Genomic DNA, 22,597 nt, shown 5'->3' with positions numbered 1-22,597 from the left:
TCTTTTTAATCAAGGCATTGTTTAAATATCTCAACCATGTCACCTTCTGTTAAATCTTTAATAACATGCGCGTAATTACGTGGAAGTTATGATTGTGCAATCCTTGGAGTTAGATTTATTTACTCTGAGAAACGTTTGCTATGTATTAATGGGAAACTTTTGCGATAAGTATAAAAAGAATAAAGTAAAAACAGATGCAACACGGGTGAAAACCAAATAAAGTTGTTCTTCATTAATCATTTGGGCATGCATTACATATAAAGGCTGAACATGGAGAAAGAGAAGCCCTAAGCTAGGTCCTGAGCTTTAGGAGGAAGATCTTTCTGAGAAGTCTTTGGTTCCTTGTCTCTTTTAGCTCCGAACTGAAAAGGAGACAGAACCTTTTGTCCTTTGTCTGCTACTTTCGTTGGAGGGACATTGGATTCCATGGCTTGGCTAAGGCCCTTCTCGGCATCTCCGCCTCCTTCCTTGTCTTTATTGGAACCCAAAGGTTCTGTAGGATCTGGAATTGGCTTCGGGACCATGGGAGGAAGAGCAGGAAGATTTGTCTCAGGGGTAGGAGTAGCAGCAGGAGCCTCTTCAATCTCCTATATCTCCAGGGGAAGCCAAACATTCTCGAACTTCCTCAGATCCAAGGATAGAGGAACTCCTGCTACGTTTAAAGCTTCCCCCCAGACTTTCTGACAGTACTCCCAGCACAAAGCCGCGAAGTCCTCGTCGGTGCTCCTCAGTGGTTGCTACCCACTTCCTCGAAACTCGCACCTTGGCGGCTTGTAAAGAGAGTTGGAATGAAGTCGGCTTCTTCCTTCATCGGCGCAAGTTTTTTTTTCCAAATCCGGCGTTCCCGTTGGGCTCGGGCGAGCTCATCATCTTTTTCGCGAAGGAGCTTGCGCTGCCACTTCTATACGCAGGTCTTTATAGTCTTGAGTTTGACTCGGCCCCATTTTTCTCTCTCCTCGGCTCGGCCACCTCCGAGGTAAGCTTTTCATTCTCGGCAAGAAGCTGTGCCCAGGGACTTCTCTGTCTCCCGGCCTAATCTCAGCTCGATCCTGGCCTTCTTCCGAGTGTCTTCTATAAATTTCTCGGCTACAAAGACCTCCTGAATGGCCTGTAACAAAGTGTGATGGAATCAGGAGTAGTAAACAAACTTATGAATATTGTTAAAGTGGAATCTTCCTAAAAAGGGGTAAACTTACCAGCGCTAAATCCCTTTTTAAAGAGAGGAATAGTTGTGGCTGCCTCATTTTTTCCAAGGTCTCCATGTCCTTGGGCAACAAAAGAGGGCGCTCCAACACTTCGGCCAAGTGGTGGGCATGGCCTTGTTGAACTGCCCATATACTGGATTGGCAGGAAATGGGAGCGCCGTCCAGTCTTAAGTCGAGGGACCAGGTGGTCGGTGCTCGGCGCACCTCGGCCTCTTTCCTGATTTCCCCACTTTCAACTGAGCGGGCCCTACCCTTGCCTTTGTCCAGCTTCTGCTGCTGAACCGTTGGGGGTTGTTGTCGTGGTTTCTTGGGGTCCTTACTGATCGTCCCCTCAATATCCCATTTTCTCTTCTTCTTGGGATCCTCGGCTGGAAGTTTTGGCTCAGCTGGAGGAGGGGGAGGTGGCAAAGATGGGGGAACTTGGGACGTCCCCGTCTTTTTCTCCATAACCTTCGCAGCTCTGTTGGTTAGGAGACCCTTCATCCTGCCCATATCTTCCTCGGATTCGTCCTCGGGTAGGGCAACTACCAACCCTGCAATTCCAGAGGCCTCGGTGGCTTCTTCCTCCTCGTCGGAAAGTACGACGAATTGATTCCCTCGAGGTCTCTCGGTGTCTTCAAAATGGAATTGGTCTATCTCCTCGTCTAGTGTATGTGAAGAAGACACCTGCTCTTCTGGAATAATAGTTGCCTGAGCGTGCACGGCGAGGGGAATTGCCGCTATGGGTTGGTTGAACAAAACGGTGTAGGGGGCGTCAGGGATCTCGCGGTCGTCCAAAAAGTGGGGCCGGGCCACGTTTATTCTCCTACGTCTTCGGTCACCCGCAATTATGGCGTTCTCTATCTCCTGGAAGTCCGAGGATATGGGAGTGTACCCCAGAATGAGATGAGCAGCCCTGAGTTGTAAGTCTTCGCTAACGAACACCTCGGATCGAAGTACTCGGTTTAGGTCTGCGATGTTACAGTGACTTAAACGAGGACGCACGTGTTGCTTATCTGCAAAAAAAGACGTCAAAACAAACAAGCCTGATCAGATTTACACAGATATTAATAAGTTTAGGTCATTATGAATACTCATTTTTGTGTGTGTTAGAGGGAGTTGCGTTGTGGGGAGATTAATCCTATGGCATCGCACACAGGTCCCATTTCCGGCGGGACGAGTGGAGGCCGTCGTACCGGTTCCCAGAAACGATCAAGTAGTCATCCTTCATGCCTTTGTTGGATTTAGGCAGACAGGAGATTAGCCTAACGACGCTGGAACGGGATTTAATATAGTAACCCACCTTGGAGAGTTTGTGGGACTCGTACAGAAAGACGACGTCGTGCCAAGTGAGGGTTAGACCCATTTGCTCGTTTAGAGCATCGACACTACCCAAAACTCTAAAAACGTTTGGGAGGCACTGATCGGGACACAACGGTGGTTGCGAAGGTATTCCCTAGTTACGGGTTTCATTGGGAGGGTCATCCCACCCTTATGAAGGCTATCATTGGGATGATAACATCTCCCTCTTTCCTAGAAGCCGGCCACGGCCTGGGGCAATACTTTAAACCCACATCGCGGGAATGTGATACTTGGCCTCACAAAGCCTTCCATTCCGGCGGCGGTATCAACTAGACACTTAAACCTACCCATTGGAAAGAAACGAAAGATTAAACTCTAAGAGGGAGAATGCTTATAGTGACGAGAGGACAAGGGTTAAGTGAGGAGAAAAGGTCAAGAATAGAAAGAACAAAAACTTACAAAGTTGAGGATGTGCAAATTTTCACGGTTTTGCTGCGGGTAAAGTATGATGGCTGATGTTTTGATGGGATTAACCCACAGGGAATTAAATGAAGGCGCGAGGTTCCCGAAGCGTCACGGCGTGCGGAAAAGCGGCCTCGAAATTATATTTATCCCGCCCAAATTTTCGTGGAGTAATGAGGGCCGTTGGATGCCCGTCTCGCCGTTGAACGTGGGGGACAAAGTGTAGCTTGGCGATAATAAATGCGCGCGTTTTTGAAAATAAAACCGCCCAGTGGCATCTTCTGGGACGCGAAACGATTTCCACACGTGCTATCACTCACAAAGTGTGTGGAGCAGGTTCTCGTCAGATCAAAACCCTATTTTTCTCCTCAGACGTCGAAAATTAGAGTTCTGAGGGGCTATTGTGGGGAGTAAAAAGACCCTGATAGGAATGTGGGCCTTTGGGCCATGCTAAGGAAGGCCGACCTGCTCTTGGGTTTGGAATTTGTTAGTACTACGGGTCGCCCCTTACGCCGAGGACCCGAGAGTACAGCCGAGGGTGGATTTCTCCTCGGACGGACATTGGAGAACCAGGGACTTCATGGTAAAGGTTGGGAAATGACACGGCCAGGACCAATGGTTAAAAGGGGTGAACCCTTGAATGTCCTGGAAGCGCCGATGTTAGGGAAATACCAAAGGTAAAGGCTGCCACATCCGTATTAAAGACCCTGCACCTACCACACTGGCCGCATTAATGGGGAAGTGACACCTGAACAGTGGAGGGGAAACTTCTGGTTACTATTCAAAGGCACTTAGAAAAGAAATATCTAGGCTAAGGGGGAGTTAGGGCAACACGTGTACAAAGTATCAAAAAGAAGAGTATCTAAGGAGCAACCTAGAACAGAAAAAGGGGGGTGACTTTTTTGTAATCAAAAAGAAAAAGAAGAAAAGGGCAAGAGATAATATAAGAACAACTCTTGGCTTACGTCCGAGGAGGTTGATTTACAATATTCCTTGTTGTTTTCAAGTGTTAGTAATCTTTGACTCGTCAATAATTCCCTAGCCACTTCTAACCTGGGTTCCAAGCCCACACTCTACAAATTCATATTGTTTAAGGCTCATTGGGCCTGAGCCCGTAACTGTTCTTGGGGCCAGGTGCAATTGTGCGCTTACAAGAAGCTAATTCAAGAATCTGATAGCATGAACAAAATGACCTTTATCATTTATCTATAATGATTACAATGGGACAATGCCTCCTAATTATTTTCAGGTGTTTAATATGATAAGTAAATTATTTTAAGTAAACCATCAAAATTGATGGCTCAGTCACTAGAGCCGCTAGTAAGACTGGTGAATGAACTACCGGAATTGGAAATTGAAACGGTGGCTCCAGCGTCTGCCAAAAAAATAGTCTTTGGAGACTAGATTGCCAACATTGGTGGACAAAATAGTGTTTTTCACCACAGGATTGCCGACATAATTGGTGGCTAGAGCGGCACATAGGTTATTAGACCTTGGGCATCGGTTGCCGTAACAATGTCTCCAATGATTGGAAATTCGGAACTAGTCACCGAAACAACGGCTCTAGTTACTCAACCGCCAACATCGGCTGCCCAGCCAATCGAACCGGTGACCTAGCCACTTAATGGCGTGAGAAGAAACCACCATGTGTTTTTTGTAAAATATTTTACTAAAATTTTAAAGGTAAAATGTTTTACAACTTTTTTTAAAGAATTTTACAGTTAAGGAAAATATTTTACAAGCTTGATCATATTTTACATGCAAACAAACACTACCTAAAAATGGGAAGACATTTTTCAAAAAATATTTTATTTCAAAATAAACGCAATGTTAAAGTTCAAACCACAAACATCAACCACTACAAAAATATATCAATATCACTAAGTTATTACTTGAATTCCACCCAGTAACATTATTAAGGACGCTTTTATTGTAGTGCCAATGCAAATTCATGTGAAAAATGAATTTATTCAATAATAAAATAATTGTGTATTCCTAGAATTGTTTTTTTATTATCCATATCTTTGGAGCAGTGCAATTTTTTTTTGGTGAACAATACTGTGATGTTTGCAGATTCTTCCAACGGCATTGTCCAAGCCAAAACAGAGAATCATTCTCAGCATGTATCTTAACTTTCAACTTGTTCCGTGCAGGAAAAAGAAAAAGACACAGACTTTTAACTTGTTATATACTCCAGAAATTACTGGAAACTACGTAGAGACAACCCAGCATCTCTCATTATTATGTTATTATTTTTTTTGCTTGTGGACCAAGATGATACCTTCCGTGCTCAATCGAATGAAAAATATTTATGTTGATTACTTCTTATTAATTCTGCTTCTTTCACTGATTCGAAAAGAGATTCACAACCATAGAAGGACACAATTTTATTTATTGATCCTTGGCATTCAGCCTCAACACGAACCAGCACTTTGTCAATAATGCATAATTAGGGTAAAATCACAAATAAAATTTCTATAACTCTATAGAATTAAGTTTTTATTGAAAGCAGTTCATTCAAAAAAAAAAAAGTTTTTATTGAAAGCCTAGAGTTATATAACTGACTTAGGTTTTTTTTTTAAAAAAAAATGAACAAAAGAAAAGAAAAGGAAAATGTTATAACTGATTTCTGGAACCGTTAGTTGGAACCATTATTTAGCATGATGGTATAAAATCTATCCCACTTAAATCAAACAAAAAATGAAAAAATAAATAAGGATGTCATAAATTCACCGCCCAGCACGACTTGTCTTACCTCACTTTGTCCTGTGCAAATTTTCTATGTCTCCAAGCAGCGAATAGAGGAGGACGGGTTCTACTCGTCTTGCCTTGAACATGCATGTGTGTATTATTTATTTATAAAATCTTTTTTTATACATATCTTACTTAAAATTATTTTTGTATAAATTTTATTACCATTCCCTAAGAACAATTTTTTCCCACCATCCAAGCACTTATTTTCTCTCTCTAGGCACTCTCATTATTATTTTTTTTTTTCATCTCTACTTTATTAATATCGAAACCAATCCTTTAAGGAAATAAAATACCTCCAACCTGCTCTAAACCCATCTTGTCCCATTTTTGGGACGTGCAGATTTTTCCCACCCCAACAAAGGAACAGGACTCTTCTAATTCAACCTCGTCCTCTCTTGTTGCCATATTCTTACCCAAAAAGACGAACCACATTTGGTGGAAATTGGGTGTAGGGTCCAGAAACTCCTATCTCAATCTCATTTGTTCATCCTTAAAGCACTATGGACTTCGCTGTATCTACATTTGATTAAATATTCATCACCATAATTAAGGTCTTAGTTGACAGAGAGTTATGTATGTGGTATTGTGGTCCCGTCCATGATCGCTGGCTGAACCAATTTTGGGGGCTTTAAAAATACAAGTTAAAAGTTACAAGAAATTTACCCAAAGGAATTTCCACGAACTCACTGAGTAAATTGTGAACCAAACAACATATTGATATAGATACAACTATTATATGTGACAGAATTGGAAGCCAGTCAAAGTCATTTTGCGTCACAACAGTTACGTAAAAGCCTTTGCTTAAGAGAGTTTACTTTCTCTAAACATATCTTAACGTCATCATTATTTTGCACTTGTAATAATAATAAGATAACGTCACGTCAAAGATTGAGAGACTATCACAAAATTAATTACATCCCAGGCACGCTAAATGGATATTTGACCTTGCTAATTAGTAATTATTAAGTAATTACGTCACACTATCAGAATTCAATAGATACCATGATCGAATCTAAGAATATTTATTTTTGATAGCCAAAAATATATCCCATGATAGAATATTTATTGGTCATTATAACTCTTTCTATTCAGGGATAATTATCCTTTTATGAAAAATTCTTAAATGGTTGTAATAATTATTCTTTAAATGCACATAACAACTTTATTATAAAATAATCCTAAAAAAGTACTTTGTGTGTGTAGGCAGCACAAATGCACAAAATATTAGTAACATTGTTTGTATTTTTTGAAAATACGTGTAAGTGAAAAAGTGTAAAAATACGTATAAATGTGTAATATTGTTTAAACACTAAAAACTATTACTCTAAACACTGAAAACTGTTGCTCAAAACATACCAAATAGCTCCTTAATCTCTTCCTCTTTCAATGATCCCCAAAAACATAAACATTCCCATTTCAATTCAAAACCTCTAATTCTAGTTGCCAAATCAAACATATCTACATATGTGTATGTGTGTGTGTATATATATGAGATGGATTTAAGTTACACATTTTTTAAACTATTGGATTTAAGTAGATCCAACGATATAAAAAAAAAACTAAAAAAAAAACTCATTAATGCTAATATCCTAATTGACCTCATTTATTATCTTTTATTTAATACATTTCATACCTATCACTAAACCCCCCCAAAAAAAAAGTCTACATCTCTCTCTCTCCACCATAATCACATTTTTCTCTACTCTCTCTTTCTCCTCGGTTGCTTTTATCTAACTCAATTCCATTGTCTTTCTCTTGAGGATCATGCTAATGAGTGCTTTTAGAGTATTAGTTAACAATTTATTTTAGAAAAATTTTGACATAACTTTTATAGGAAATAAAAAAAGTTATCAAAACATTAATTATTTTTTTTCCCATAAAAACTTTATTTAAATGAATTGTTAACCAATATCTTAAGAGCATTTGTTAGCATTTTCCTTCTCTTAATCCCAATCTCATCGCCATGCTCCTTGCCTCATCAACATGAACACTCCAAATCTTGTCTCATGAAATAAAATCACAGTAATAATAGCAACGTAGTTCTTTCAACAATATTCTAGACATTTTTGTTGGTGTCTTTTTGTAAGCAGCACACATATTTTTATACTCATTATTTTTTGACTACAACAATGATTATTACTAAAGCCAAAAAAAAAAAAAATTGTGCCATTATGAATGTAGAAAGAGCTAATGTAATGATTATCACTCAGATTTTATTTTTCTTTTTAGAAATAAGTATGAAATATATCAAATAAGGGATAATAAATGATATCAATTAAAATATTAGCATTAATGAGGTTTTATTTTTGACCGTTGGATCTGCTTAAATTCAATGGCTTAAAAAAATGTGTAACTTTAAAGAATTACACCAACTGTAACTTGAACTCATCTCTCATATATATATATATATATATATATATATATATATATATATATATATATATATGTATGTATGTATGTATGTATGTATGTATGTATGTATGTATGTATGTATGTATGTATGTATGTATGTATGTATGTATGTATGTATGCGTGTGTGTGTGAATATGTTTTCTTAGTTTTTAATTTTATTTTGATATATTTGTTGATTTGCAAAAACAAGCAATGATATTAACTATAAAATCATTATTATTTCAGGATGATTGTTGTGGGGAATGACAAGACCCTGATGGGAATGTGGGCCTTTGGGCCATGCTAAGGAAGGCCGACCTGCTCTTGGGTTTGGTATTTGTTAGTACTACGGGTCGGCCCATACGCCGAGGATCCGAGAGTACAGCCGAGGGTGAATTTCTCCTCGGACGGACACTGGAGAACCAGGGACTTCATGGTAAAGGTTAGGGAACGATACGGCCAAGACCAATGGTCAAAAGGGATGAACCCTTGAATGTCCTGGAAGCACCGATGTTGGGGAAATACCAAAGGTAAAGGCTGCCACATCCGCATTAAAGACCCTGCACCTACCACCCTGGCCGCATTAATGGGGAAGTGACACCTGAACAGTGGAAGGGAAACTTCTGGTTACTATTCAAAGGCACTGAGAAAAGAAATATCTAGGCTAAGGGGGAGTTAGGGCAACACGTGTACAAAGTATCAAAAAGAAGAGTATTTAAGGAGCAACCTAGAACAGCAAAGTGGGGGACCTTGGGTAATCTAAAAAGAAAAAAAAAGAGAAAGTGATAATATAAGAACAACTCTTGGCTTACGTCCGAGGAGGTTGATTTACAATATTCCTTCTTGTCTCCAAGTGTTTATAGTCTTTGGCTTGTCGTTTAATCCCAAAACACTTCTAACCTGGGTTTCAAGCCCACACTCTACAAATTCATATTGTTTAAGGCTCATTGGGCCTGAGCCCATAACTGTTCTTGGGGCCAGGTGCAATTATGCGCTTACAATTGTGTTGGATCCCAAATAATATTATCACAAATATTAGTAATTCAAAATAAAATCAAATACAAGAACGCAAATTTTACGTGGAAAACCCTTTCTCTTTGAAGGGAAAAATCATAGGACAATTTTCGAATAATTTCACTATTATCAAATCAATTACAATAATTCTTATGTATGTCTCACGGCTAAAGAAAAATCTCTCTTATTTTTCTTTGCTCTCTCACACACACACACATTATCTCTTTCAAAGGTGACAACATTTTGCTTTCTCCTTTTTTATTTTCTTTTCCATGCACAACTCTTTCTTGACTGTCTTCTTTTTCTCTAAGCGACTCCCTTTTGGCTACTCTCTCTTCTTTTTCTTTCTTGTGCAGCTTCCTCTATCTTTGCTCTTTCACATATTCTCTGTGTCTTTTAGAAGGCAGCATTACCTTGTTCTCTCCTTTCTCTTGCATTCCTCCCAAGCTCAAATCCATTTTCTCTCTCTTGGTTTCACGCTCTATTTTCCCTCTCTCCATAAGGAGGACCCTTGGGCCAAAGCCAAAACCAAGGCCAAAACCATTAAATTCTTTGTAGCATTGTCTATTTATAAGGCTTTTTTCCTATTCTCTCTTGGACTAGGAATATATTACTTCTTTAACAAGGAATAGATTTTCTTCCATGAAATATTCTTTCCTTTTACAACAAGGAAATCCAAATTAATTTTTTCTTTTTCAACTAAGAAACCTAATTGACTTTCCAAGTTACAATTGTAATTTGAGGCAATTTCCTAATAGATTGAATTCCACAACAAGTGTAAATCTAATTGTATAAGTAAGATGTTCTAGATACACAAATTTGAGGCTTTAGTTCAATTTCACAACTAAACATCTTGATTCTTAATAGAAACAATTATTCAATTTAAACATCTCCTATTCTCGGTAATATGAATTGTTATTTATAACATAGTTTTTCATTTAATATACCAAACATACCCTAACTATTTTAAAACAAATCTAATAAGAGTTTGTTTAAGAATACATTATTTTATATTTTTGTTAGATATCAACTCGTGTTAATTGTTGGGCCAAATCATACCTTTTGAATCAGTTCCGTCCAAAAAATCAGTAACTTAAGTTCGATGATTCAACTTGGTCATTTAGGAACTTAATCACTTATGGCCTGTTTGGATGTTTAAAAAAGGAGGGGGAGTAGAGTAGAGGGAAGGGGAGTAATTCAATTACCTTGTTTGGGAGTTTTTTAAGGAAGGAGGGGGAGGGGTTTGAAGGGGTTTCAACTACCTCCAACTCCCTCATTTTTAATTTCCCCAAATTGGAGAGATTTAGAGGGAGAGTAGAGTACATAAAATTATTAATAAAGTAAATTACCTAATTTACCCTTATTATATTTATAAAATTACAATGTTAAAAACAAGGGGAAGGGCTAATTACTCTCTTCTCCCTTACTAATTATAAAAACATCCAAACAAAGTGGAGGGTAATCATTCTCCTCTACTCTCCTCCCCACTACTCCCCTCTCCTCTACTCTCCTCCCTCTCTAAACTCTCAAACAGGCCATTAGGATTTTCTATTTTTATTGATAATTTTCACATTTTTGATAAAATCCTCTAAAGTCGAGGTATTTTTCGTACCACACACGGTAATCTATAAAGTTAGATGTTACTTCGAGCCAATCACAGCATCATAAATTTCACTTCTTTTTTTATTTTTTTGAAAACACCATAAAATTCAGTTCAAACAACCTAAAAACAATAATAAGAGACCAATGTTAGTTTTTTTTTTTTTTTGGAGAAGAAGAGACCAATGTTAGTTAAAAATCAGTTTCTACTCAAACAGTAAAATTGAGTTTAAACATCAATTTGAGCATAACTTATTAAACCGTAATTGAACATAAAACGATTTTTTTTTCTCAAATAGTTTACTTGCCTTTGCGGACGCGGTGGTTTAAACTTTAAATAAAACATACGACATGTTTATTTTCTTTGGTTTTCGATTAATGCTTTTATTTTTTTTAAAGATAATATATAGTAATTTTTTTTATAGTAGGAAAAGAAAAAAACAGAAAAAGAAGATAATATCGAATACGACAATTTGGTTGCTAAAGCCTTTTGATTTTCCAAGTGAGTTGGCTACTGAGTCTGAGCGAAAATGATGTCTGATCTACTCTCTTCTCCGCAGCCTCCGCTTGGCGCTGGAAGCCCCTACCACGAGTGCTTTAAAATAAAAAAAATCAGTACATTTCCAAATTAACACGTTAAAAAAAATGTAAATTTCCAAATTAGCATAGCAAAACGGCTAACTCTTTCTATTAAAAAATAAAAAAATGAAAAGGCTAATTCTAATATGCAACTAACTCTTTTGCACTTTATTCTCAAAAAAAAAAAAAAGCTAATTTGCACATATTTTCATATTTATCTTATATGACAAATTGTGATTGACGTGAATCTAGTATTTTATTTTTTCTTTATTTATAATCAGTCACATATACTCATAAATAACTAAAAATGAATGTAAAATTAGTTGTGACCTTAGATTTTTTCTATCAAAAAATTTATATCAAAGATTGTAGGGTACACGTATAATTTAGCATGCTAAGAATGTTTAAAAAAAAAATTATTATTAGCTTTACTCAACTCTCAATTTTCTATGCGCGTTAAACATGTTGCCAAAATTGTTTTGCTTCCTCCACGTAATGATTAGTTAAGATGTCCAATAGCAATCTTTAACTTAGTGTGGAACATTCTCAAAAAAAAAAAAAAAAACTTTAGTGTGGAAGTAGTAAAAACAAAGTGCTTATAAAACACTCCAACAAGTGGCTTTTGCTTGTTAACAAGTGGCTTTTGCTTGTTTCTATGCAAATTTTTACTTGTTATACATGTTTTTCTTTCTTTTTATTGAAGAAGCCACATAGACAGACAGAACCTAAGTTGCTTTGGTTTGGCTTTTTAATAGAAACACAAATGAAAGAAAGATAAAAACTCTGCTTATTTATTATTCTTTTGATAGCAACCGCTCTATCCACGATCCCTCCTAATTTGAGGCCTTATAACAACGGTTATTGAACCGCCTTGTGTTCAATCCCAGGAAACCCATCTGATGTTTTTTCATATTTTAATTTCAAATTAAACCTTGACGTTAAAAAAAAAAAAAAAACACTAGCTTCCCTGAGAAAAAAGAAGACAAAGGCTTAAAGAATAACATTCTTTGTTATCCGTTTTTCGTTGTCATTTGGTCCTGAAGAAGAGTAAAAGAACTGATCTTGAGTAAGTTTCTGATGTGGGTTTTCAACAATTTTGCTTACTGGTGTGTTGGGTATTTGTTATTTTTTGGTTTCATGGTACTTAATTTTGTTGCTTGAGTTGTTGAAAATAGTATATTTTTTGTGATTGCAGGTGGAAATTGGAGTTGACTCTGAGATGGGTATGTAGTTATTTGGGGGAGATCTGGTTGGGTAAGGAGTAAGGAGAGAGAGAGAGATGGAACCCCCAAGGGGGGTTTTGGCTTCAGTGTGGAACTTTATTTGCTTTCTACCTTTCTTCAATGGACTTCTTATTCTGGGAGTCATTAAAGGTCTGTTGTCAATTTGTTCCTGGGTTTTGTTTTCTCTTTTGGTTTCATTCTTGTTATGGCCTTTTTTTCTCCTCAAAATTAATCATGTAATTATATATGTATTTGCTTCTTATGTTATTTAGGAAAAAGATAGTTTTGAACAAATGAATTAATTAATCTTTTCAGTACTACTACAATACACTGTCCATGTGTAATTCCTTTTTTAATTTATACCTGATGTTTTTTGAGTTTAGTTTTGCTTCTGTTTGCTTTGTTAGAAGGTGTTCTGGAGTTTAACATTTGAAAATTGATAGACAGAAATGATTGCTTCAGGATTGTGCTTTCTTTCTCCCTCTTTTCATCTTGCCTTTAAGCTGCTTCCTGGGTTTCTTAGTTTGATTTCATTGTTATTGCATCATTATTTGCTCCTCATGCTAGACCTGAGTCCTTGCCTAGTTTAGTTTCTCTTCCTTGGAATTTTCTTTAACAGGGCATTTTGATTCATGTCTATATCACCTAGTTAAGATGCTAGTTTTCGTGCATCATGTGCAAAACAAATACCTATGCCTTGAGGATGATGTTTGAATTGTGTATGCAGAGAAATTAGAATAGTCATTTTAGCTAGTCATGTATACGAAGCATTGACCGGTGAATCAAAATATATTGCCAGAATGAGGAGTGTGACTTTTAATAAACACGTCAAATTTTTAATGAAACTTGTTTCAGGTATCATTCTCTGCCCATTGGTATGTCTTATCATGACAGTTGGAATTTCTTCTCTCATAATTGGTCTTTGGCCTGTACATATTGCCTGGACATATTATTGCGTTCTGAGGTGCTTTCATGGTCCCTCCACCTTCCCATTGTGATTTCCTGATTTATTTATCTATTTTCGTTAATTTTTTTTCTCATAGTATTGAATATTGATGTCTTTAATGAGCAGAGCCAAGCGATTAGGACCTGTTTTGAAGCTTGTTCTCTGTATTTCCGTTCTACCTGTGCCCTTGATTTTGTGGCCAGTAGTTGGTATTGTTGGAAGTATCATAAGTGGAGCAGCATATGGCTTTCTTTCACCAATATTTGCTACTTTTGATGCTGTTGGAGTAGGAAAGACTAGTAAATTATACCACTGTTTTTATGTATGTCTTCAATACATGATTTCTTTTCTTTATAAAATTCTCTATTCTCACGTTGCCTGTCACAAGAGACATTCTTTTTTAAACTGTATTTGCAGGATGGAACTAAGGAAACTGTTAAAGGGTCCTTCACTATTGTCAGGGATTTTAGGGATGTTTGTTACCATTCCTACTTCTCAGTTATGGATGACCTACGTCTAAAAGGACCTCCAGATGTGAAATATTTTGAGATTAGGTTTTCTCTCTGTCTGCTGTCTACATTTGCTTCTTATTTCATTTATATTGCTGCTCATAAAACCATAAAATAGAGTTTAGACTATATCATTGAAAACAAATCCTTCATTACAATATGAAGGCTTTTAATGATGAACATGGACTCTTAAGTTCTTATAGTTTGCATTTGCTAAACTATTTATAATTTCCATGTGTTAACTTTATTTTCGTGATGGATGGAGTAATTAGAGATGAGAATATACTTTCCTGTATTTCTTTTTGTTTCAAACTCCATGTTTTCAATCTTGGAACATGAATTGTATTTGTAGGTCTCTTGAAGTATTTTCTGCTTATTATCTTTGAAAGATTATTTGTGGAGAAAAGACATTTTTCAGCCTCTAGAATATGCTTGATGTTCAAAACTTATATTCTATCCTTATGGCAATTCAGAGATGTTTGACTTGACGTCAACATCCACAATCAAGTTTGAGAAATTATATCTCATGCTGTAGGTGGAACTAATTGACATTCACACAAGGTGAATTGTCCAATGCTTTGGTTAATTGATCCTAGTTAACACACACTACTAGCATGTGGAATTCACACAAAGGGCAGTACTAATTGACTGTACAAGATATGATTGGCAGAAGGGTTGTTACAGAGGCCCAGGGGGTTCAAATGAAGGGTTGTTACACTTGGAGCCCAGGGGTTCAAATGAACTCCCTGAATTGGACCAAAAAAAATTATTAATGTATTTTTATCTTATTTTTCCTGTTTTGACACTTAAAATAAAAATTTGAATACCCTAGCCTTAACAACTGAAATAAACTTAAATATGATCATCTTAATTCTTAACAATATCTTGACCTTTTTAAACACAAAGAAAAATCTCAATAGCAAACCAAGTTGATCTAAAATTTAGGAAAAAATTTTAATCAGCTCAAAAACAAAACTAGAATTTGCTATTTTTAAACCTTAAAAAAAGCTCATTTAGATCTTAACAAATTTTAAATAAATCAATCAAATGGGAAATTAGTGGGTGAATGATTGCTTGACTGTGTACATTGAAACAGATGTAGCTAATAAAATTAATAATGAAGATATCATGTAACAATTTTAAAATATGAAACATTATAGAAGACAATTGTAAAACTTTATGTATTACGATTTTTTTTTTTGGTAATGTCGATATATTTAATTTATCTTTTGTTTAAAATTTTGTATAATTTATGTTTCTTATTGAACCCCCTAGAAAATAATCCTGGAGCTGCCACTGGGTTGTTAACAGATATATTTATGGTATGATTGTCCACAAGCGCATCATTTAATGGGACAGGCTTTAGTCAAGCTTTTAAAAACAATAGTAGAAATTATCTGATGGTCATGATTAGCCCAGTCATCTTGTTTTATTCACAAAAACCTAGTCTTTTCCTTCCCCATAATATAACGACATGACACTGATAATTGATTTTTTTGTTTTTAATCTTGTTAGTTGTTCTGGATATGTGAATTAGTGTGCCCATGTTTGTGCTTTGTTGGGGGTGGGGGGGGGGGGGGGTTGTTTCCCCTCTTTTTATTTTCTCTTTAGATAATATCTTAGTTTAAGACTAGCTTGATAAGTGTAGAAACCCTTTGGATTTTAGATTTTTATTTTTCCATTGTATACAGAAGTTAAGTTTTGTGGAGTTCTTTCCATGCTGAACTTATTTTGTTTTATTAAGGTGTTTTTTTTTTCTTTGGTGTTAACTTCCTTGCAGATTGCTTTATCTTCCTGGGGCAGTAATTGCTGGAGTTCTTGGTTTAGTTGTTGATTTTCCATTAGTCTCATTCATTGCTCTATGCAAAAGCATCTACATGCTCTTTAAGGGATGGCACCGTTTGTTTCATGACCTTATAGGTCGTGAAGGCCCTTTCTTGGAGACAATATGCGTACCTTTTGCTGGTCTTGCTATTATACTCTGGCCATTGGCTGTTGTTGGGGCAGTGTTAGGCTCCATGGTTGCCAGTATTTTTCTTGGTGCTTATGCAGGGGTGGTTGCTTACCAGGTAAGACTGTATGCTAGATGAGGTAATGTTGTTTTTTAGTCGTATAGTTAATACAGTTTGTTATAAATTGCTGCTTTTTTTCTTTGCTGATGAGCAGATGGAGGTAGCATTCAAATTGAGTTAATTTGTTGTTCACATGTTTGTTTTGTACAAGAATCACTCTTACTACTAGAGAATGACACTATCTGATTTTTCTAGTAACTATAATAAATTTTCATGGTCAGATTCCATTGTAAACAGAATGAATAGTTACTTTGCCTGTTTTCAATGATGTTTTAACACCTCCAAAAGTGATGGTTGCTATTGTTGATTACCATTTTCTTCAACTGATCATTGTTAGTAGATGTTTCAGCTTAAGATTGAAATATATTGCAAGTTATCTCAGCTTTTAGCATTTAGTCTGTGTAATCATTTCAAGCAATTGCACCTAAGCTATAATCACCAAATTATGATTCTCATGTCGGAGACTTTGAGATCATATGAGATAGCGAGACCTTTTATTGGTGTCCTGATTGCAGGTGACATAAATTGATTGTTTGGTCTTTGGATTACAGGAGTCCTCATTTTGGTTTGGTCTTTGCTATATTGTTGCGGCCTTGTCCATATATGATGAATATAGCAATGATGTTCTTGACATGCCAGAAGGATCTATCTTTCCTAGGTTTTGTTCAGCACTCTAATCCTCTTTGGTTGTGAAAAGTTTTCATGCACTTTGACTTGATTCTCATAAAATTCTGATATTAACAGGCCTAAATATCGAAATAAGGAAGCAGAATCACAGCCCACCTCTCGTACACCTTCTATCTCAAGGCCCAATTCTTTCCGAAATCCTCCTTCCCGCACAACGTCAATCAAGAACCCTATGGCTGAGCTGAAGGCATTTGAGGTATCTTGTATATATTGCATTTAAAATTAAAGGAATGCTTCTCTCTGGAATGAAGTTCCCTCTATTTGCATGTGTTTGAGATGCGTGACTTAGTTGCATAATTCTAATTTTGAAGACACCAAATTTTTTAGCTCATGGTTTAGGTGCTGAATGAAAGTATTTTCATGTCTCATGTAGCTACTTGATAGCTTATTCAAGCAGTGTCAACGCTTTGCCGAAATAATGCTTTCTGAAGGACTAATAACACTTGAAGACATTGAAGGTGCCAAGACTAGCAGAGTTATTAGCATCGGGTTACCAGCTTACTGCTTTCTTCAGATGCTTCTGCGCTCTGCAAAAGCCAATGCTGTGGGTTTATTGTTAGGTAGTGCTGCACCTTCCTACATATGTTCCCTTAAATTAAATTTTTTTTGTATCATTCTTCTTTTTTATAATTTGCAACAGTCTTGATGGCTAATAAAGAAATTGCTTTTGTAATTGATTGATATAGCTGACGAGGTTACAGACGTCACTAGCACAAACAGACCAAAAGATACCTTCTTTGATTGGTTTCTTAATCCACTTCTTATCCTTAAAGATCAGATTAAAGCTGAGAATCTTTCTGAGGCAGAAGAGGATTATTTCTCCAAGTTAGTTTTGTTGAGTGGAGATCCAGTGAGGTTGAAAAACTCAAATATTGGCTCTCCCCCTGAATCTGAACGTAAACGAGCTGAACTTGATGCACTAGCTCGAAGGTAATAAAGTGAATAATATTTGCAGAATCTTCCTAGTTCCCAGAATTATTTATTTTTCTTTTAATGCCCCTTTTAGTTGTGCTTCATTTATCCTTTTTTTTTTTTGTTAAAAAATAATGATGAAGGCTTCAAGGGATCACCAAATCTATCTCAAGGTATCCAACTTTTAGGCGTCGTTTTGAGGCTCTTGTCAAGACCCTATCCGATAATCTTGTCAAGAAGAATGATCACAGTGGATCAAACAATGGGCCTCAAACAATTCCAAGATCAAAGAGTGCCTTTGCACGAATGTTTAGCCAGCAATCTTTCAAGTACAAGACAAACAATCACGGTTCTGATCCGGAGTCACAAACAGCAGTGAGAAAGGTGGAAATTTTATGATGAGAGATGCTAAATGTAATTTTTGTACCAATCTTAATATTCTTTATTCCTTGATTTCCTAATTGGTCATTTTAAGTTGTAACCTTTATTTATTCTCATATTTGCCGTCTCCATCATGACAGATAAAAGAAGCATTTATTTCTATGTTGTACAAAGAAAATGCAATGGAAGAGAAAGATAGATATGGGTTTTGTTTTCTTTTTCCATTCTCTGAATATCTGTGTGGTTTCCGCACCCCCCCCCCCCCCACCCTACCACCACCACCACCACCACCACCACCACCACAAAAGGCAAAAGTTTATGCATTAGCTCTCCTTTCTCCACTATTTGTACTAAACAACAGACTTACTCACTTTTTCTACAATTTCCAGTGTATTCGGATTGAAAGCACCATTATGAAGTTCACTAAATTAGCAAATCACAGGATAAGACATAAGCTATTGGTGGCTTTGATAATCAAATTATAAGTTGTTCCTAATTTGATATGAACTCATTGTCACACTAGATGAGACACTCGGAAAAAGGTTCTTTGATTGGTCCATGTCCTTTCAGGTATCTTGATGATTGAGGAAGAAGAACCAAGGTTCTTTGGACAAATTCTGTGACAATGAAATGTGACTTGTCTCTTGTCTGCTGGGTCTTGTTGCCTAATGTTGATGGATTGTGATTTGTGAGTCAACGTAAGCACATCGAAGGGCAATCTTGTGCTATTTTTTGTTTGCTAGCTAATGACCTAGTTTAAGAATCTGTAAGTAGTCGCAAATTTGTGAGGACTTTTATAGGTTTACATTGTAGAATGTAGACGCACAATGTTGTACACGTTTGCAAAATGATTGATTTAAAATGTATTGACAAATAATTTTTGTCTTTTCTTTTGTTCAAATGTTATTAATATTGAATGGTTACCAGTTTTTTTTTTCATAGTATATTCAGTCTAGAATCTTAGTATATTTTTTTTCCTCATTTAAAAAACAAAAAACAAAAACAAAACGGTTCATACTTTAGCCCCCCCAAAGCTAAAATCCCAGCTCCGACCTGGGTAAATTTACCATTAATTTTGAAGAATTCATGTTATCTCATACTATACTATATAATGCCTACCTGTCAATTTCGTAATGGCTTGTCTTTCCTAGTTTTGTTGCTGATATGTCAGCTGTGTGTTGCTTTCTCAAATTAATTAGGAACTCAAAGTAATTGTGTTTATACTTCAGAAACCTTCTCAGACTTTCCTCAAGGCAACTATTACTTATATTATTTTAGAGCTATGGCGATCACAGCAACAAATACTATTGCTAGAAGCAAGCAGCCTTTGCAAGTGATTGGCTTAATTTTGCAGCACATGCATAATGCATTGCAGTCACATAGTTACCTATTATGCCTTCGGTTTTAACTTCTTTTCCACATAGACCTGTGGCTCTCGGCCAAAACTAGTTTCTCATACTTCTCTAATTCCGAGAGAAGACACATTAGCTTTAAGTGATGCTATTTGTGCTACAATTTTCATTGTGCGGTACAAGATTTTTGTAACTATCTTTTGGTGATAATCAATCTCGTTTAATATTAGTAAGAATGCTTTATCATCTAACTTGATAGTGTTTAATGAAAACACAACTCAAATGAAAAGAGCCCCATTAGAAGGCTGAATTGCATTTTCATCTCTATGGTAGTCCTCCACGTCCACCAGGCACAAGGAAATTACAGAGATGAAAATCTTAATAAAGAAATGGGCCAAGCAATGGGTGGAGGCCAACTAACTCCTACATAGTTCGAAGCAATTTTTTTTTCCAATTTTATATGCAACTTTTATTAACTAAAAACCTTTATTCCCTTGAGAAATTGATGATTTTAGCTTTTCTAACCGCATTGCACCTTTGTTTGAATGGGTTTATGTTGGAATATTTACGCGTGCATAATAATGTAATTAGTTGAGTAGTGAGTCTTCATATTGGATATTAACATTAAAAATGAGTAGTTAATAAAATTTAATTGGACCCAAACCTATCAAATTAAGCTTTTAGGTCAAATGGTGTCCTTATATATCTAAAAACTAAAGCATAGTATTTATTGTTGCTGTGCTCTTTTTAAGCACATCGACGTAGTATTTTGGTCCATTTAGTCCACTTCGGTCCAATGCGGTCCACTTCGGTTCTATTCGATCCAATTCGGTGCTTTTGTTTTACTTCGATCCTATTCAGTCCATTCAGTCATATCATTACACTTCGGTCTAATTCGGATCACTTTAGTCTATTCAGTCCACTTCAGTCTAATTCGGTTCATTTCAGTCCATCTTGAACTTTTTGGGCCTTAAATTGATTCTTTTTGTAGATTGCCTTTTCAATTTTTGGGTCAAATTTTCTTTTCTTTTTTATTCTTAATTTTTAGGTTGAAAAGTTTGTAATTTTATTTTATTTGGACCAAACTTTTAATTTTTGGTTAAAAAATACAAACAAAATAAGTATTAGAAATTAGACATGTGCCCCTAAAAAATGATGAATATTCAAAATATTACCTTAAAATTCAAGTTTCAATAATATGGGCACCATACTTATATTTTGGGGAAAAATGCTACAATTGTAAACCTATATAATAATTTAAACTTAATGTAATATGTTACATATATTCCATGAAATAAGGGCGTGTATATATATTTAACATTCTTAGACATGTCCAAATTAGTCAATTGATTATGGTATATTTAAAAAGAATTCATTTTTAATAATATCTTCTACATTTATATAAAATGGTATCATAATTATATAATTTAAATCTTCTTAATAAATTACGTTTTTCACTATGAATTTTTGTTGAATGCAAAATATTTTATATGTTGCATTACATAAAATTTATAAATAAATAAAATATATTTAAATAAATACATGCATTATTTTACCCACAAATTTTATATTATATTCTTATTAAATAATTATATTACATTTGCATCGATAACCTCCTGAAGTCTCCTCAACCTGTTATCCTTTTATATATCACATTTTTCAAGATATAATTATAAAGCAAAGCACATGAACAATTAAAGAAAAAAAAAAAGATTCCATCATCAGAGGTCTAAACAAATCCCACGTTAGATTTACAACAACATCTCTGAACAAAAAAATAACTTAGTCTTATGGAACCCTAAAAATTCAAAAACTGGACAATAGAACTAAATAACTTCCCACCTAGCATAACACTAGGGTGACTATATAACATTAGAAGCAACGAATGACAACACAAACTGAAGAAAGACTAATGCAGAGACTCCAAGTGAAGAAACTGCAACATGGGAACCAGATGATGATTTGCCACCACCAGATGGAGACTCTTCCTCATGTGATATCACTTTTACGATCATCCTCTGACCCTTCTCGCAGTGCCCGGATACTCCACTGATGAAGTAGAAAGGACGCGGCTGATTCAACCTGAAAACTGAATTCCCATTGTTGGAGAAGAAGCTGGGGTGAGAGGAATTGCACCTCTTATACTCTGTCTCATTCACCTCCATAACTGAGTCCTTCCTGTACTTAAAACCTGTGTTTACAAAAATAAAACACAAACACCAAAATAAATAAATAAAATATATAGGAAGTACATTGTCATTGATAAGAAATATATTTCACAACTTTTTTGCAACCTACTAAAGTGATGAATTGTTATTAAATTTTATATGGATTATTATTGATACCATTTTATTATCTACACATCAATAATTATGAACAAAATTGTGTATATAGACTCACTGAAAATATAAAGATCAAACTAGTTAAACACGTGTATAGTATATGAATGCATGTTTGAAGTGCTATAAACCCAACACTTTTTCACAACCTTCTCATACCTTAGCAAATTGTTATTGATTTCACATGAGATCATCATTGACACATCTTTTTTGTTCACTACTCATAATTTTTTTGAAAAAAGTTGTGTTTATATAGGCCTACTGAAAACATGCGCCATAAACATCAAACTAGTTAAGTGTAAGTGATTGTGAGCGCATGTTTGTGCATGTGATTGTGAATGCATGTTTGTGTATATATACTTACGGACAGTGTCACCAACTTGGAAGCGGTTTTCTGAGGCCCAGTCATTGTAGATTTTGCTGTCATTGGCTGGTGGGACTACCCAACCATGGGTGCCTCCAACTTCGAACTCAAAGGAAGAGACTGAGAAATTGTGAAGAGAGCAGAATACGGTAAACAAGAACACAATTAGAACTGTGGTGGAACTCTTGGAGAAAGAAGCCATTGGAAGCCTTTGCAAAGGCTCTCAAAAGAGACTAGGATATATGCTACGGGAAGAGATCAGTTGAGTGTAAACACGGAGTTTTGAGGGTGTGATATGTGAGTAATAATAGTGGGAGTTGTGATATTGGCTTATAATAAGGGGAATCCGCCAGAGAGCGTGGGTGTGAAGTAGGGCTTGAGATGAGAGAGAGTGGATGGACATGAAGGTAGTGGGAGGTTGTGGCTTTTTCTTTGACTTGGTCAGTTCCTCTAATCGATATTCAAGAACTAGTAATTTTGAAGCGGAAATGTTTTCCCACGTTGCCAACAATCATGGATAATGGGTC

The 22,597-nt window shown here is 35.9% G+C and overlaps 2 protein-coding genes across 2 annotated transcripts; one reads left to right on the top strand and one right to left on the bottom strand.

Annotated features, from left to right (window-relative positions):
* The first annotated feature begins 12,012 nt into the window (after positions 1-12,012).
* LOC142621984 (putative membrane protein At3g27390) lies at positions 12,013-18,232 on the top strand. Its single transcript, XM_075795385.1, has 11 exons — positions 12,013-12,351; positions 12,481-12,658; positions 13,364-13,472; positions 13,581-13,776; positions 13,872-14,008; positions 15,744-16,032; positions 16,587-16,693; positions 16,780-16,918; positions 17,096-17,282; positions 17,409-17,652; positions 17,778-18,232. The coding sequence occupies exons 2-11, from the start codon at positions 12,565-12,567 to the stop codon at positions 18,031-18,033; spliced, it is 1,758 nt and encodes a 585-aa protein (XP_075651500.1). The 5' UTR covers positions 12,013-12,351; positions 12,481-12,564; the 3' UTR covers positions 18,034-18,232.
* Positions 18,233-21,229: 2,997 nt separating this feature from the next.
* LOC142632272 (early nodulin-like protein 21) lies at positions 21,230-22,272 on the bottom strand. The gene is made up of 2 exons (XM_075806701.1): positions 22,071-22,272; positions 21,230-21,558 (listed from the first exon to the last, which is right to left on the bottom strand). The coding sequence occupies exons 1-2, from the start codon at positions 22,270-22,272 to the stop codon at positions 21,230-21,232; spliced, it is 531 nt and encodes a 176-aa protein (XP_075662816.1).
* Between the last annotated feature and the right edge of the window lie 325 nt (positions 22,273-22,597).

This window comes from Castanea sativa, chromosome 1, assembly GCF_040712315.1.
Source record: "Castanea sativa cultivar Marrone di Chiusa Pesio chromosome 1, ASM4071231v1".
Classification (NCBI taxonomy): Eukaryota; Viridiplantae; Streptophyta; class Magnoliopsida; order Fagales; family Fagaceae; genus Castanea; species Castanea sativa.
The sequence above is the reverse complement of the archived record's forward strand: the minus strand, read 5'-3'. Positions and strand labels throughout refer to the sequence as shown.

Bases quoted from the DNA above. Each gene is read 5' to 3' on its own strand.
- LOC142621984 (XM_075795385.1), top strand. From the start codon at position 12,565: ATGGAACCCCCAAGGGGGGTTTTGGCTTCAGTGTGGAACTTTATTTGC. The intron at 13,473-13,580 runs GTGCTTTCATGG...TTTAATGAGCAG, and splicing joins ACATATTATTGCGTTCTGAG to AGCCAAGCGATTAGGACCTG. The intron at 17,653-17,777 runs GTAATAAAGTGA...ATAATGATGAAG, and splicing joins CTTGATGCACTAGCTCGAAG to GCTTCAAGGGATCACCAAAT.
- LOC142632272 (XM_075806701.1), bottom strand. From the start codon at position 22,272: ATGGCTTCTTTCTCCAAGAGTTCCACCACAGTTCTAATTGTGTTCTTG. The intron at 21,559-22,070 runs GTAAGTATATAT...TTGTAAACACAG, and splicing joins CCAAGTTGGTGACACTGTCC to GTTTTAAGTACAGGAAGGAC.